Genomic DNA, 18,779 nt, shown 5'->3' with positions numbered 1-18,779 from the left:
CATCACTTCCATCTACAGGAGTTTTCGATAAAAACCTGTCCAATGAGATCTGTTTCATCCTCCCTTTCAGAATATTTCTGAAATTAGTTAGGCAAGTGTCATTAAATAGCTCCATCGCACGCCCAGTTGCAATTTTTTCTGGGTGTTTCTTTTGAATAAAGTCTGAAAGTTTCTCCCACATTCCCAACATTTCCTTTATCTCACTTATAGAGATAACCTCCTCCTCCTCTTCCGTGTCATCTATTTCCTGCAAAACCTCCGTGTGCTGCTACGTCTGTAGCTCCTTTAGCTCCTTGGAGTGCTCCTCGACGAGCTCGTTGATGTCACCTTCCTTTATATCTGCGCTCGCTGCCTCACCATGTCTGACAATGGAGTGAATGCCGGTCCTCTTTTTAAAATTTTCAAACCAGCCCCGACTGGCTTTAAACAGCTCGCCCGATGCCTCGTCCATTGAAGTGCCTGGGGTCTGCTGCAGCAAATCAGCGTAAATAAGCTCGTGCCTTCTCGCAGATTATAGCCTTCGTCACGGTATCTCCTGCGAGCTGCTTCTCCGTTAACCACACCATTAGCAGCTTCTCCACATTTTCATGGATAGATGTCCGCTGTTTAGAAATTACTTTAACGCCCTTGGCTGGAGTTGTAGCCTGTATCGACTCCTTCTGCTCCAGTATGGTGCAGATCGTAGAAGTGCTGCGCTCGTACTGCTTCGCCAAGTCGATTACAGGCACACCTTGGTCATGTTTCTCAATAATTTCTTTCTTTAATTCAATGCACATCATCTGCTGCTTCTTCTCAGCACTGTCCTTCGCACTTACTTTCTTCAGATCCATGGTTGAAAAAACGAAGTTTTGCAAAATATCTGCAAGCACAAATGCGAGCACAACACTGATGCTTCAACTAAGGGCTAACTGCTTAAAGTGAACGAGTGAGACACGTGACGCTGGGCTGATGTGGCGTTCACTGTGACGTTCACTGCACCAACTAGCGGTGGGGTATCTGAAGCTGGCTCGTAACCCGAATTTTAGCTCGCAACTCAAAGCAAAAAATGGGCCGAGAGATGGCTCATATCTCGAAAAACTCGTTAGTCGGGACACTCGTAAGTCAAGGCCCCACTGTATATATAGACAAACACATACACACCTATATATACAATATAAAAAATATAGGTATGCATATACATACACATAATGGAGTATTATTCAGCCACTAGAAATACATGTATCTTAACAAATGTTTTTTAATATGTTTTTATTGATCTGAGAGAAGGAGAAAGAAACAGCAACTGGCTGCCTCCTGCATGACCCCTACTGGGGATCATGCCTGCAACCTGGGCATTTACACTGACCAGGAAAAGAACAGGTGACGTTCTGGTGCAGGGGATGATGCTCAACTGAGGCAGACAGGTAAGAGCAATCTTAGCAAATTTTTATAAATGCTGATATCCTGCCATTTGAAACAATAAGGATGAACCTGAGGGCATTATGCTCAGTGAAATAAGCCAGAGAAAAACACTACATGGCATAACATGTCTGGAATCTAAAATAAGTCAATAGAGTACAAAAGTGGTTGCCAGGGACTGGCAAAGGGGACGTAGGGAGAAGTTGGTAAAAGGGTACAAACTTTCAGCTAAAAGATGAGTAAGGTCTGCGGATTTAATCTATAACATGGTGACTAGAGTTGGTAACATTGTATCATATAATTAAAAACTGATTAAAGAGATTAGAACTTAAAGGTTCTCACATAAAAAGTCACCTTTAAAATTTTTAAAAATTAAGTCAATGTAATAAATCTACATAAATTGGAAACAAAATTAATAGAAGTAAAGGGGAAAAGAGAGAGGAGGAGGAGCTAAATATGCCTATTTTGTTGTTCTTTTTGCTTCGGTAACCAGGAACCAAAAGATATCGTTTAAAGGAAAGAAATGTACTTTTATTACTTGATTTATCAGTACAAATGCATACAAAAATAGTATTAACATAGTCAAAAAAGTCCAGTGGTACAAGAGTGGAGATTAATAGCAAAATGCATGGCAGGGTTAACTCTCTCCACTGAGAGTTATATAATTACACTAGAGGTTGTGCACAAAATTCATGCAGGGTAGGGTCCCTAACGGCTGTCAGCTGTCACCCGGGGCCTTCCTTCATCCCGCACTGCCCCCAGGTGGTCAGCACACATCATAGCGAGTGATCGAACTCCCGGTCAGCCGAACTCCCGAGGGGACATTTTGCATATTAGGCTTTCTATATAATAAAAGGTTAATATGCAAATCAACCGAACGGCTGAACAACCGGTCACCATGATGCACAATGACCATCAGGGGGCAGACGCTCAATATAGGAGCTGCCCCCTAGTGTTCAGTGCGCTCCCACAGGAGGAGCACCACTCAGCCAGAAGCCGGGCTCACAGCTGGTGAGCGCAGCGGAAGCCTCTCCTGCCTCTATGGCAGTGCTAAGGACCCCGAGGGGTCCTGGACTGTAAGAGGGCGCAGGGCGGGCTGAGGACGGTGCCCCCCCCCCCCAGCAAGTGTATGAATGTCCAGTAAATTTGACCAGTAAATTATGACTGCTCTTAGAAATTCAGTTAGTTAGCTCTGTCTCTAGTGTTTAACAATCTTCCTAAATCATATCCACCAGTACACATGAAGTTTTTCTTTTCAATTTTAAAAAAATAATTTTATTGAGGGCACAGAGAAAAATCAATGAGAGAATATCACTGATCATCCATCTACCTCCTGCACAACCCCTACTGGGAATAGAGCCCACAACCCGGGCATGTGCTCTTGACCTTCAGTCCACAGGCCGACACTCTATCCACTGAGCCAAATGTCTAGGGCATGAATCTTTTTTTTATCTCTGTCAAAGAATATTCATTTGTAATCTTTTCACATGTGGTAATAATCTTAAATAGCCAACATTTGGCATAATTCCTTACACAAAAATAAAACAAAAAAAACCAATCTTTATAACATTATCTATATACCAAAAATTATCTACTTTCCTTATTTTTGTCAGCAGAATCATGTACTTTCTACAAGCAAAATTTAACAGCAGCCTTAATTACCTCCAACAACACTACTTGTGTAGGAAAAATATATTTTTTTTATAAGGACATTCTCTCAGAAAAGGGAGAATGTTGCTTCTAATATGTTGAGTTCCAACTATCTCTAAACTAAGTAGCAATTTAAATAGTAATAGATGTTACTGGGAACTATAAATAAGCCTTAAGAAAAAAAACAAAAACCCATCTACGTGAACCCACCTTACCTTGTCTCATCAACATCAACTGGTGCTCATGCCTGGCTGCTTCCATTTCTGCCTCCAGCTTCTCTTTGGCTTCTCTGATGTTTCTGTCGACCTGCTCACGCTGCTGCTTCTCCATTTCGTCAAGAGCCTTCCATCTAGATGCATACTCAAATTCAAATGTCCCAGGCTGAGCAAAACGTGGTGGCTGTTCTCTTTCCCTACGTTTACAGTTAAAAACATACAGAAGTGTATGTTTAAAAGGTAAAACAGCTAAAAATAAAAGAGCATCGTTTACTGAGCACTCACAATATTCACGGCACTGTCAGGAAAATATTCTACCTGAATTGCCTCGTGGCAATACTGTGATGCAGATTTTAAAAAGCCTGATTTTGAGAAACTGCCCAAGAATGTCACAATAGTAATGAAATCAGAATTCAAAGCTATGCAATAGGATACTAAACCTGTACTCCCCTAATAATCACCTACATTAAGGCCTTTCTAGTATTCATTGAACAAATAATTTTACATAATGAATCTGCAACATATGAATCCAATGTGTCCTAAGTTAATTGTCTAGAATCAATTTATTTTCCCCTTTTAAGTAGTAACTTTTAGGGATAGTAGTAAAAGCATGTAAGAGATTACTAAATTTTTTTTAAAATATATTTTATTGATTTTTCACAGAGACGAAGGGAGAGGGATAGAGAGTTAGAAACATCGATGAAGGAGAAACATCGATCAGCTGCCTCCTGCACACGCCCCACTGGGGACATGCCCGCAACCAAGATACATGCCCTTGACCGGAATCGAACCTGGGACCCCTCAGTCCTCAGGCCCATACTGTATCCACTGAGGCAAACCAGTCAGGGCAAGCTTACTAAATTTTATGTGCCAGGCTAATTGGCTAGGCCAAAATATAAATACCTAACATACTTCAATTGTAGTTATTTGTTCAGTACTCGTTTTCCTTGCTATTCTGTGAACTCAATAAAGACATGAAATGCCTGTTAACAGCTGTACCACAATGCATACATTTATTATTTACTATAGGCCCGGTGCACGAAATTCGTGCGTGGGTACGGTCCCTAGGCCTGGCCTGGCCAGCGATCGGGGCCAACCTGTGGAGTGACCAGCGGAGCAATTGGGGGACCCCGCTGGCACCCACCTTGGCCAGCCAGGCACCGCCCACTCGCCCCTCTGTGGGAGGCAACAGGCGGGGCGACCAGCGGGGTGATTGGGGGACCCCCGCTGGCATCCGCCTTGGCTGGCCTGGGGCCTGAGGGAAGCTCCTGCGTTGAGTGTCTGCCCCCTGGTGGTCAGTGCGCATCATGGCGACTGGTCATTCCATCAAAGGGTCCCAGGTTTGATTCCCAGGCACAGACCTGAGTTGCAGGTTCAATCTACAGGGCGCGTATGGGAGGCAACCAAAAGATGTGTCTCTTTCACTTCAATGTCTGTCTATCTCCCCCCCACCCCCCTCATTTCACGCTCTCTAAAAATCAATGGAAAAAGTATCCTCTGGTGAGGATTAACAAACAAACAAAAGAAAGCCACACTCCTCCGCTCCCTAGCACCCACTTTTCCCAGTCTTTGTCACATATTTGTTTTACTTATATTATTGGTTACCCATTTTACCACCCCACACAGCATGAATTTCTAGTCTATTTTGTTCTCTGATACATCTTCATCACTAGGCATATAGCAGGCACTATATATCATTTGAATCAAGTGAAATGAAAAACATTCAACTACACTAAAATCAAAAAATGCCAATTAAAATAAGAGACAAAAAATAGTATTTTGAACAGACTATTAAATCTTAAAATCCTAACACCCAATTATCATGAAGAAAAATCCTTTTAAATATACATCAATAAGTATAAATTGGTATGAAATTATTGGTGAACCATTTGGCAGTATCAATCAACTTATTTTAAAAAGGGAGAGGAAGAGAGAGATAGAAACATCAGTGATGAGAGAGAATCATTGATCAGCTGCCACACTGGCAAGGCTCTAAGTAGTTCTTTAAATAGTACTTCTGCCCAGCTGGTGCTGCTCAATAGTTGAGCATCAACCCATAAACCAGGAGGTCATGGTTCAATTTCCTGTCAGGACACATGCATGGTTGCAAGCTCAATGCCATGTAGGGGGCATGCAGTAGGGAGCTGATCAATGATGTTTCTATGTCTCTATCCCTCTCACTTCCTCTTTGTCTAAAAATAAATTAAAAAATTAGTAAAAAAATAATGCTGATTTCTTTAAAAAAGTAAATTAAATAGTATCTCTCACTACTTAATAGATGTTGTATAATCTTCAGTTCATTATTGGGTTTTACAGGTTTTTTGGTGTGTTTTCTAAAATTGATTTTAGAGAAAGAGGGAGAGAGAAATATCGATGTGAGAAACATCGATCGGTTGCCTCTCATAGGCACCTAATTGGGAATGGAACTGACAATCTTTCGGTGCACAGGACGAAGCTCAACCAACTGAGCCACACTGGCCAGGGTGTTTTTATGTGTGTTTTCATGTTCTTATTTTATATTCTTCGGTTCATTACTTATCATGTATCTCCACCACCTGAAATGTAAGCAACATGAGAGCAGTAACAGTGCAAAGTTGCAATGGTAACACCTAGAACAGTGCCTGGCATCAAGATATTCCAATATTTGTTCAATTCATGTTACAGCTTTACTTATTATAATAAACAACTGACTGGTTAAAATGTATTTATACAGCCCTGACCGGTTTGGCTCAGTGGATAGAGCATCGGCCTGCGGACTGAAGGGTCCTGGGTTCAATTCCAGTCAAGGGCATGTACCTTGGTTGCGGGCACATCCCCAGTGGGAGGTGTGCAGGAGGCAGCTGATTAATGTTTCTCTCTCATCAATGTTTCCAACTCTCTATCCCTCTCCTTTCCTCTCTGTAAAAAATCAATAAAATATATATTTTTTTAAAAATGTATTTATACAGCAACTTACATATGCATCAGCCCAGCCATTGTGGCTCCGTGTTTGAGTGTTGACCTATGAATCAGGAGATCACCATTTGGTACCCAGTGAGGGTACATGCACGGGTTACAGGCTTGATCCCCAGTGTGGGGAGTGCAAGAAGCAGCCAATCAATGATTCTCTCTCATCACTGATGTTTCTATCTCTCTCTCCCTCTCCCTTCTTCTCTGAAGTCAATAAAAATATATTTAAATTTTTTTGACAAGTTGCTTCATACTGAGTGAAAAGCAACTGATAAAATAATATACAATATTTTAACAATAAGCTAATTTTCTTTTAAATCTCTAACAAGAGATCAAATGTGCCAAGTTATTTATCTGGGTCCGCCCCCAACTCTACCTCCCAAAAAAATCTCCTTTTTAACTAATAACATACCTGAAGTATACTAATTAAATAAATATTCTCATAAATCTAGAATTCATTGTTTCTCTAACATAAACACTGCCAATATACTCCTACCGACCCATCACAGACCATTATAAAAGTAGGGACTTTTCTAAGTATTAACTTAATGTTTTACCCATATACAAAGAAAACTAGCATTCCATGTAAACCTGGAATCATTAGGCCACTCTAAAAACCAGATTATATGACTAAAGAGAATAGCTTCTAATCCAACAATATTTGAAAACAAATGTGATGTAATAAATAGCCTAGATGGCACATATATAAAATATCTTTATTACACAATCTTACTTATGATATTGTTGAGTTTTCTGCATTAGCTTCTCTGGCAAGCCATCTTCATCATCAAACTGCTCCATTGGCTCCACAATGACAGGACGTGGGGTCCTGGACAGGTAAAGAGCATTAACAAGGATTAATACAGTGTCTAAAATTAACATTCGCTTAGTAATGTTTTATAATTCCAAGATACATACTTGGAAACTATCTCTCAAGATAAATTTCTCAGAACTTAGCATATATACTCAAAAAATCAATTACCATTTGCTGCACCAGACACAGATGAACAACAGAGTCAAAGATGAATGCTTGTTTCTAGAGCACAGAGTCTATTTAAGATGACAGAGAAGTGAACCCACTATGAACCTTTATGAACATATAGTTAACCTTTAGAAAGTATGAAGGATAAGAATAGTAATGAGTACCTAATTCATGTTTTATGTATATGGTATCATGTTCCCATTTCCCACAACCTCAAACTCCCATCTCTGCCTACCTCTCATAGCCTCTGTCTGTGTTTAACCAGTCGTCTTCAGAAAAGTCTTTCTAAAACATAAAATGAGACCTAAAAGGTATCAGCCAGGCATAGGGGAAGGAGGAGTCAGAAGATATAACATATTCAAGGAGCCAGATAAGGGGAAGAGGAAATCAAGAACAGTAGAAAATAATGTAAACTCTAATTGAAAAATTTTTTTGCCTTGGCTGGTGAGACTCAATTGGTTGGAATGTTGTCCCATGCAATGGAGGGTCACAGGTTCAATTCCCAGTCGGGGCACATACCCAAATTGTGGGTTCAATCCCTGGTCAGGTATGCATACAGAAGAAAACTAAACGATGTTTCTCTCTCTCCCTCTCCCTTTCTCTATCTCTAAAATCAATGGAAGCATATCTCAAGTGATTAAAAAAAATGAAAGACTCCTAGCGGGTTTGGCTCAGTGGATAGAGCATCAGCCTGTGGACCAAAGGGTCCCAGGTTTGATTTCCATCAAGGGCACAATCTCAGTTGCAGTCTTCTCCCCAGCCCAGGCCCTGGTTTTTATACCCAGTAGCAAAATGCCTTTCAAAGAACAAAATAACCAATTTCCATTAGCACTAGGAGTTATAAAAACGCTCATGTGACATCACTTTCATTCACCGCGTATTTTTAAATATTTACCAACATAACAGATTTTTTTTTTAAGTTTGTCTTTCTTTAATTACTAATTAAAAGTGATTTAAATATCCAGCACGCCCTGCCTGGCCATTGTGACTCTATGGTTAGAGCGTCAGCACCAAAGGGTCTAGGGTTCAATTCCCAGTCAGGGGCACAAACCTGGGTTGCAGGTTTAATCCCTGTTCCCAGTCGGGGCTCCTGAGGGAGGCAACCAATAGATGTGTCTTTCTCACATTGTTTCTCTTTCTCTCTCCCCGCTCCCTGCCTCCTTCTCCCTCTAAAAAAGCAATGAAAAAAATATCCTCGGGTGAGGACTAACAAAACAAAAAAAATACTTAGCCATAAATGTCTCTCCTGAGTTAAAAGAAAGCCCTAGAAGTTGAAGGAGAACTGGTATGTTAGGAAGAGGTAATAAATTCTTTCTCAAAAAAAAATTTTAAAAATGAAAGGGACAAATATATAGCAAATAGATTAATAGGACACATAACAAGGATTTGAGCTACATCAATATGGGCTTGATCCCTGATAGGGGGCATACAAAGACAGCCGATAGATGGTTCTCTCTCATATTAATGTCTCTCTCTCTCCCGCCTCTCCCTCTAAAAATCAATTTTTAAAAATCTTTAAAAAAGCAAGTTTTTAAAAAAGCTGTTCTTGGATTTACCATAAATAAATAAATAAATAAATAAATAAATAAATAAATAAGTAAGTAAGTAAGTAAGTAAGTAAATAAGTAAATCCCAAAGGTAATAAAATAAGTAGTGATATAAAGGAGAAAGTCTAAAAATGTCTTGAAATCTTCCTATAAAACAAACAAAACAAAAAAAGAATAAGTATAAACTCTTAAAGCGTAAAAGAAAACAACAAACTGAAGCACATTCTGAAAAAAACTGTCCTAAACTCTTCAAAAATGCCAATGTCGTACCCCACTGATGTGGCTCAGTGGTTGACCATCGACCTATGAACCAAGAGGTCACGGTTCCTGGTCAGGGAACATGCCTGGGTTTCGGGCTCACTCCCCAGTGGGGGCATGCAGAAGGCAGCCGATCAATGATTCTCTCTCATCATTGATGTTTCTCTCTCTCCCTCTTTCTTCTTCTCTGAAATAAATTTTAAAAAGAGAAAGGAATACCTTAAGAAGCTTGATGTAAACTCTCTTTTGCCCCACTTTAAGAAATAAAAATTAGAAAAAAAAATTTCTTTTAAAGTGCCAATGTCCTGGCACTGACACTTTGTCATTTGGAGAACTATTACAGATAAAGAAAAATGACAACTAAATTCAATTTGATTACTAGACTGAAAAAAGTTACAAAGAATATTACTATGCAGTGGGGAAATTTCAAATATAGACTATATGTTAGATAACAATACTGAATAAATGTTAAATTACCTCAGTGTGATAATGATACTGTAGCTTTATGAGAGAATATTCTCAGGAGACACATGCCAAGTACTGTATTCAGGGGTATAGTATAAAATCTGTAGCTGATTAACAAATGAATTTGCAAGCAAGATTTGAGTGTATATATACTGTGGGGGTTGGGGGGGGGGGGGGAATGTGGCAGATGCTAATGATTAGTCAATGCCAATACCATTAAAGGGTTGTTTTAAAGAGAAAATTTCTTCTCCTAACCAAAACTGAAATGGACACATTTTTTTGCATTTTTCTTTTTAGTCCTCACCTAAGGGTATGTTTTTATTGATTTTGAGAGAAAGAAAGCAGGGAAGAAGCACCTATTGAATGCCTCTAACCAGTGATGGAACCCAAAATCTAGATCTGTGCCCTTGACCGGGAATCAAACCCACAACCCTTTGGTATACAAGACGACACTCTAATCAGCTAAGCCACCAGGGCAGAGTCACATTTTTCTGCTTTTAGGGAAGCAACACCAACATTATCATTTATATTTATATTTATATTTATTTTTATTTTTATTTTTATTTTTATTTTTATTTTTTTTAATTAATTTCAGAGAGGAAAGGAGAGGGAGAGATAGAAACATCAATGATGAGAATCATTAATCGACCGCCTCCTGCACGCCTCCTGCACGCCTCCTGCACGCCTCCTACTGGGGATCGAGCCTGCTACACAGGCATGTGCCCTTGACCTGAATCAAACCTGAAACCCTTCAATCTGCAGTCCAACAACGCTCTATACTCTGAGCCAAACATTATTTTTAAGTATCAGCTGGAAAATGGTAAAAATAGACCATTATACAGGGTGGGGCAAAATTAAATCTACAATTGCATTATTATTTAATTATTTTCTATACAATCAACTGTAAAACTATTTTTGTTCCCCTCTCTGGAATTTTCATTTAATTTAACCTGCAATAATCATTTCAAAAATTTAAAAAGCTAGAAAGAGAAAAATTTAACTATTGAGCACCTATCATTCCTGTGCAATTCTAGGCATGAGCATCTCTAATGGTCTAGATGCGATTCTAATGTTTAACAATGTGGATACACCCTTATTATCAGAAATAAAGGTGTTTAATTTTCCTTCCTCCCCCTCCCCATTTTTCTGCCTCTTGTAATTTCAAAAGAGCTTAAGTACATACTTTTGCATCTGTTAATTATATATACTGTATAAATACATAAACCAATTTAAAGACAATTTAAAGAAATTTAAGAGAAATTGTGATTACACAATATGTCTACATTTAATAACCAAATCACTTCATTTAACTCAGATGTCTGAACTGAGATTCAGTCAGTTCATCAATAAATAATTCATTACATAGTAAGTACCAAGACTGTACTTGGGGCCAGGAATATAAGGGTAAACAAAATAATCCCTAAAGTCTTCTAAGAGATAAAAGATTGTAAACAAAATAATCATTTTAACAGCTATTAGAAAGAGTAACAGAGGGAACACACTTTAGATAAGGCAGTCAGGAAATCCTTTCCACGAAGTAACATTTTAACTGAGACCCACTAATCTAGCAGCCGAGAAAATAGCATCCTGAATTCCATGAGAAGGTTTAACTAACAACAAAGTTCGTGAGCATGGAGTCACAGGAAGAATAAACAACTCCACTTGCCGGGAGCCGGTCCATGCTTGCTGTTTCAAGGGACCTGGTATATATGGCATACTGTTCTTAATATGTTTGCTCACCTTCTTGGCACTATGTGTTTTAACCAAGGTCACCTCTCCGAGAAAGGTTGAATCCCCAGGTAGGGATTTTCCCCTGAAGTTAGGGAGGGAATAAAACCCTTCAACTAAGTGCCAGGCGGGTAATTAATCACTTTAACTATGAACAATCATGCTTAAGCTACATAATCTTTACTCCCTGGAATGGAGATAAGAAACGCCCTAACCTTTGGAATAGAGATTGATAGGATTGGAATCAACTGGTATAAATACAGATGCAACAAGACAGCAAGAGACAGAATTCAGAAGACAGAACCTACACGGAGCCTGGAGACAGAAGAACTTCGCTGGAGAGAACATGGCAAAAGATCCTGGACTGAACCTGTCTATAGAACATGGCAAGAGAACCTGACTAGAACCTGGTGACTGGACCTGGCTGGAGAACCTGGACAGAACCTGGCTGGAGATCCTAAGCAGAACCTCTCTGGAGATCGAGACCAGAACTTGGCTGGAGATCCTGGCTAGGCTGCTGATCAACTGAACGCTGTCTCCGTGTCATTCCTTCTTCGCCGACTCCGTCTACGCCTTTGGGAACCCCTGGACCTGCTGGGGTTGGACCCCGGCATTCACTGGTAGCACAATATAAAAAGCAAGAATTTGCCCTCGCCGGTTTGGCTCAGTGGATAAGCATCCGCCTGAGGACTAAAAGGTCCCAAGTTCCATTGCGGCCAGGGGCAGGTGCCCAGGTTGCAGACTGGATCCCCCCCAGTGGGGGGCATGCAGGAGGCAGCCAATCAGTGATTCTCTCTCATCAGTTTTGTTTCTATATCTCCCTTCCTCTCTGAAATCAATAAAAAAAAAATTTTTTTAAAGGCAAGAATTTGCACCAGTAGAGCCCAGTGGTTGAGTGCTGACCTATGAACCAGAGGGTCAAGGTTAGATTCCCAGTGAGGACATATGCCTGGGTTGCAAGCTCAATCCACATTAGAGGACATGCAGGAGGCAGCCAATCAATGGTTCTCTCATAGATGCTTCTATCTCTCCCTCTTCCTTCCTCTCTCTGAAACCAATAAAAACATTTTTTTCAATTTATTAAAAAAAAAAAATAGCATCAGACTAAACTTCACCACTTATTAGCTGAGCAATCTTCTTAAGCAAATTACTTAACATCTCTGGCCTAATTTTCTCACCGGAAACATGGGACAAATAATAGCCAGTGTTGTTATGGAAATCTAAGAGGTCACGATTATGAAGTATCTAACAGATAATAAAATATTCAATACCTTGCCCATTCCATTAAAAGTATTTTTCAATTATTCTAAAAGCTACCTGTAAGAACTTGTTAAATATTTACCAATTCCTACAACCTAGCTTGTCTGGCTCAGTGGATAGAGTGTCAACCTGCTGACTGAAGGGTCCCAGGTTTGATTCTGGTCAAGGGTACATGCCTGGGTTGGGGGCTGGATCCCCAGTACGGGGTGTGCAGGAGGCAATAGATCAATGATTCTCTCTCATCATTGATGTTTCTCTCTTTCCCTTCCTCTTTGAAACCAATAAAATACATTAAAATAGGTATAAATATATACCTATATATTTACCTAGCCATACAAAATTAAAATGGCTACAAAAAAGTACCTCTCAATAATAACCCTAAATGTAAATGGATTAAATGCTCCAATCAAAAGATGTAGAGTAGCTGAATGGATACAAAAACGAGGCCCAACTATATGCTGTCTACAAGAGACCCACCTCAAAACAAAAGACACACACAGGATGCAAGTGAAGGGATGGAAAAAATTTTCCATGCAAATGGAAAAGAAAAAAAAACTGGAGCCCTAACCGGTTTGGCTCAGTGGATAGAGCATCAGCCTGGGAACTCAAGGGTCCCAGGTTCGATTCCGGTCAAGGGCATGTACCTTGGTTGTGGGCACATCCTCAGTAGGGGGTGTGCAGGAGGCAGCTGATCGATGTTTCTAACTCTCTATCCCTCTCCCTTCCTCTCTGTAAAAAATCAATAAAATATATTTTAAAAAAAAAAAAACTGGAGTAGCAATACTCATATCCAAAAAAATAGACTTTAAAGGCATCATGCTAAGTGAAATAAGCCAGTTGGAGAAAGATAAATATCATATGATCTCACTCATTTGTGGAATATAATGAACAACATAAACTGATGAACAAAAATAGAGCCAGAGGGGGAAAAAATATCCTAAAATATAATAGAAGTAATCCTGTTATTTGCAGATTTTTAATATTTCCTACAATTTTTGTGATATCATACTATGTTAGTACAGTTCTGATATTATTATACTTAAAATCCTTTTATTCTTGAAATATTAATGTTTACTGCATATAATATTATATATAAGATCATTTTTCTAGAAATTAAAAAAATAGAACTTCAATGGCAAACTGAAAGGCATGTTAATTTAGCAACAGGTATAATGACCTTTTTAATTACATAAAATTAATTTTAAGTAAATGGAGAGATATACCATATTCATGGATTAGAAAATGTCAATACTGTGAAAATGTCAGTTTTGCCCAAATGAGCTGTAGACTCAATGTAATTATAATCAAAAGCCCAGGAGAGCTCAGGCCAGCCAGTTCAGTGGTTAGTGTCAGCCTGCACATGGGAGTATTGGAGGTCCAATCCCCACCACCCCCCACCCTTTGGAGTGCTTGTGGGAGGCAACCAATAGATGTCACATGAATGTCTCTGTCTCTCTCTTTCTCTCTCCTCATTCCCTTTCACTCTGTCTAAAAGCAATGGAAAAAATATCCTCACTCTTTGGGTAAGGATAAAAAAAAAAAAAAAGAAAGGCCCAGTAGGATTTTTAATTGACAAACTGATTTTAAAACACAGTAAGGTTATAAAAAGAAAAAATGATAGCCAGAAAAAATTTGAAAAACAATAAAGTTGGATGATACTACCTGATTTCAAAGCTTAGGCTAAAGAAAGTACAGTACAGGTCAAGGAAAGAGAAAGAGTGCAGGTTTTCTTTTCCAGACTTTTGATAGAGGTAAAAGGTAAAAAAGAAGAAATACTCTTTACGATTAATGGTGTTGGAACAAATGGGTATCTATACGAAAAAAAATGAACTGTTACCTTATATCATACTCCAAATGGATCACAGGTGTAAGTAAAAAAAGCTATAAAATGTCTCAAGAAAACATGAGAGATGCTTTATTACCTACCTTAGGAAAGGCAATGATTTCATACAACATTACAAAAAGCACAAACCATAAAAGACTATATTTGATAAATTAGACTTCAAAAAATATAAAAATTTCTGCTCTTTGTAGAACACTATGAAGAAAATGAAAAACCCACAGACTGGGAGAAATAGTCATGATACACACCTGTATCCAAATTGGTTAATGATATAAGACAAACCACCCAATTTAAAAAAAAGCTTCACCAAAGATATGAAAAGAGTAAGAGGACATGAAAGATACTCATCATTAATCATTAGGAATATAAAATTTAAACCACAATGAGACACACCTACACTCAGAATATCCAAAAAACAGAGATACTATGAAGTGTTGATACAGATATGGAGCAACTAAAACTTTCCCATTCAATGCTGGTGGGAGAGTTAAATGGTATAACCATTTTGGAAGGGTTTGGCAATTTCTTACAAAGGTGAATATACAGCCATTAACTCTTAAATATTACCCAAGCCACATGAAAACATAATGTTCACAAGTCTTATACACAAATGCTCATCATAGCTTTATTGATAATAGTCAAAACTTAGAAGAAATTTGAATGTCCACCCTTAGGTCACTGGACAAACTGTGGTTATAACCATACGATGAAATACAACTCAGCCATGAAAAAGAACAAAATCCGAATACAACAACAAGAATGCAATCTCGTAAACATTATGCTAAGCAAAATAAATCAGACACAAAAGAGTACATGCTATATGATTTCATTTTTATGAAATATTAGAAAAGGCAAAACTGATTTATAGTAACAGAAAGATCAATAGTTGTGTAGGACAGGTATAAGGAGTGGGGAATAAATGCAAAAGGACACAAAGGAACTTTTGTTGGATGATGGAAGTATTCTTTTATCTTGTGATGGTACGTTGTGTAAATATATATGATTTGTTAAAACTCATTGATTTAAAATTGAGTGCATTTTGATGTATGTAAATTACACCCCAATAAAGTTGATGAATATGTCATTCTTTCATTCATTATTTAAATATAGAGACATACCTTGTTTTATTGCACTTCACAGATATTGTGTGTTTTTATAATTTGAAGTTTTGGGGCAACCCTGTGTCCAGCAGTCTACCATCATTGTCATTTTTTTCAATAGCATTTTCTTTTTTTAAGCAATAAAGTATTTTTAAATTAAAGCATGTACTTTAGACATAATGCTATTGCACACTTAATAGACTACAATATAATATAAACATAACTTTTACATGCCCTGGGAAACCAAAAAATTCATGTGACTTGCTTTATCACCATATCTGCTTTATTGTATTGGTTTGAAACTTAACCCAAATTATCTTCTCTATAAAATTTTGCTGTGCATATAATAGATGTTCAGAAAGTTAAATGAAAATCATAATCTGAAACATTCCTAAGATTCAAGTATGAATCCATATACTTAAGTGGGATGAAAATATGACCCCAATTCCTAGAGGTACACAAAAATTCTTATTAATCTTCACTGAGTATTTACTCAATACCTACTGACCATATGCCAAGACAGTATGAACTACAAGGAAACAGAAATCCAGGACAGAAAGAAACCCATATGTAAAACAAGATATTTAAAACTTACGTTGTTAGCAAGAATGCCCCATCACCACATCTTTCCAGAGCCTTTCGTGCAGGAGGTTTCGCTGCAAATTCTACAAAACCTTTTCCAGTAGCTCTACCGCGATCATCCACAACCACAACCGCTTTCTCTACTGGACCAAACTGGGAAAATGCTTGCTCTAGAAGCTCATTGGAAACAACTGGAGAAAGGTTCTTGACAGTCAGGGCTGCTCCATGTGTAGCAAAACGAATTCGGAGAGGTCTGCTCTTCAAAATGGTGCCATCCAGCTCTGCTTTTGCAATTTCAGCCAGTGTTCTGGATTCCTTTTTAGGAGGAAAAATCACTTTTTAATGATATCAACACAAAAAATTTAAAATAGTGGTTTGTTTCTAGGGAGACTCGCTCGGTAGCTTTAGGAAATGACTGATAGAACCACTTTATTTCTGTCTTTCAATTTTGGTAGCACAAAATTAATTAAAGTTAATTTTCAAAGTTAATTAATTTTAGCCCGACCACTGAGTGTCAGACCTAAGAACCAAGAGGTCACATTTCAATTCCCATTCAGGGCACATGCTCAGGTTGCTGGCTCGATCCCCTGTAGGGGGCATGCAGGAGGGAGTCGATCAATGATTCTCATGATGTTTCTATTTCTCTCTCTCCTTTCCTCTCTGAAATCAATAAAAACATATAAAAAGTGAGTAATTTTAAATGTTCTAGGAAACCCCAAGCCCAATGTCCTATTAAAAGCCATCACTTAAAGGTTATCTGCTCACAAAAAATTACACACTACTAGTTATTCCAAGCAATATATTTTAAAATCTCCTACATGTTAAAAGAAATACTGTACATAATTACTATTCGAGACCAAGTACCAGTTACTATTACTAGAAACTACTGTAAAAACAAAGTGTTCAGCCCTAATCAGTTTGGCTCAGTGGATAGAGCATCGGCCTGCAGACTCAAGGGTCCCAAGTTCGATCCTGGTCAAGGGCATGTACCTTGGTTGCGGGCACATCCCCAGTGGGGAGTGTGCAGGAGGCAACTGATCGATGTTTCTCTCTCATCGATTTTCTAACTCTCTATCCCTCTCCCTTCCTCTGTAAAAAATCAATAAAATATATTTTTAAAAAAAAAACAACGAAGTGTCTATGCATTTTTTATATTTATATCTTTTTTTGCATTGATATTTTAGAGAGCAAGGAAAGGAGAGAAACATCAGTGTGAGGGAGACACACTGATGGGCTGCCTCCTGCATGTCCCCTACCAGGTAGGTATCCAGCCCCAACATAGTCATGTGCCCAGACCAGGAATCAAACCGGAAAACTTTCCATGCATAGGACGAAGCCCAATCAACTGAGCCACACCAGTCAGGGCAATATCTATCAATATCTTAATAAAACATCTACCTCTCCAATGTCAGACAAATTGCCTTTCCTTTCTATTTCCATTTTTCTGTTATACTAGAGGCCTGATGCACAAAATTCATGCAAGAGTAGGCCTTCCTTCCCCTGGCTGCTGGCACCGGCTTCCCTCTGGCACCCCGGGATCTGGGCTTCCCTCGCACCCCTGGCTTCGTCTGGAAGGATCATCTGGTCTAATTAGCATATTATGCTTTTATTATTATAGACTAAGAGGCCAACCACTCACCTGCCTGCCTGATCACCACTAACCACTCACCTGCCTACCTGATCACCCCTAACCCCTCTCCCTGCCTGCCTGATCACCCCAACTGCTCACCTGCCTGCCTGATCGCCCCTAACAACTCTGCCTGTCTGCCTGATCGCCCCTAACTACCTCTGCCTCGGCCCCCGCTGCCTCGGCTTCGTCCAGAATGACGTCAGAAGGTCATTTGGCTGTCAGGTCTAATTAACATACATTTTTATTATTATAGATTATCTGTGAAAACTATCAGGTATTGTTAATCACTTCTGCAGAAATACTTTCATGGGCTACATATTTCTCAGCATTATACTGAAAGAAGCACACACACATACACATTCATGGGTTATAAGAGTTCTCTCCATTTCATAGAAAAGCAAGTGCACATGCACTTATAAACTAGAAACCACAAAAGATACTTCTTGAAAATAAAGTATAGAATGTAGGCATATAAAACAATAAACAACAAACTGGTAAACTTAATAATGCAAGTACAGTGGGGCCTTGACTTACGAGTGTCCCGACTAACGAGTTTTTCGAGATACAAGCCGTCTCTCGGCCGATTTTTTGCTTTCAGTTGCGAGCTAAAATTTGGGTTACGAGCCAGCATCAGATACCCCACTGCTAGTTGGCACAGCAAACGTCACAGTGAACACCACAACATCAGCCCAGCATCACGTGTCTCACTCGTTCACTGTTGATTTGACATACGAGTAATTCGAGTTACGAGCTCCGTCACGGAACAAATTAAACTCGTTAAGTCAAGGCCCCACTGTATGTTCTTTTTCTTTGTGTTGTGAGAACTCTCCAGAGAGATGGAGAGATGTAAAAGAGACTGTATATGCATTTGTAAGAGTACAAATAGACTATCTTATAAAAAAAGTTTGAAGGTCATAAGAGCTCTTTATTCAATCCCTAAAATGTTGACAGCTTCAAAGTACTACACTTATGCAAAAGTCTATCTACAAAGCTAATATTACAAAGACAAATGAATCCAACATTTTTACAGATATTCAAAATGGACACTTTCTTTTGTACTCTTAATAGAAGTAGTACTAGCAAATATTTAATGAGTATCTAACTAGGGATAGTTACTATGTATTTAATATATCATATAACCTAACAATGCTGTGAAGTACATTTTAGGAATG

General features: G+C 38.7%; 1 protein-coding gene across 3 annotated transcripts in view; it reads right to left on the bottom strand.

Annotated features, from left to right (window-relative positions):
• The window catches only part of PSPC1 (paraspeckle component 1), an 82,523-nt gene that overhangs the window by 51,267 nt on the left and 12,477 nt on the right, over positions 1 to 18,779 (bottom strand). For 2 of the 3 annotated variants that reach the window (XM_059684161.1, XM_059684159.1), the window contains exons 2-4: positions 15,991 to 16,292; positions 6,946 to 7,041; positions 3,264 to 3,460 (exon numbers count right to left, since the gene is read on the bottom strand). In XM_059684161.1, the coding sequence (XP_059540144.1) occupies positions 3,264 to 3,460; positions 6,946 to 7,041; positions 15,991 to 16,292 (595 nt within the window). Of the gene's footprint in view, positions 1 to 333; positions 860 to 3,263; positions 3,461 to 6,945; positions 7,042 to 15,990; positions 16,293 to 18,779 lie in introns of those variants that run through there. The other variant, XM_059684160.1, reaches the window with a different exon arrangement.

This window comes from Myotis daubentonii, chromosome 2 (genome assembly GCF_963259705.1).
Source record: "Myotis daubentonii chromosome 2, mMyoDau2.1, whole genome shotgun sequence".
NCBI lineage: Eukaryota > Metazoa > Chordata > Mammalia > Chiroptera > Vespertilionidae > Myotis > Myotis daubentonii.
This window is presented reverse-complemented; position numbering and strand designations above follow the sequence as displayed.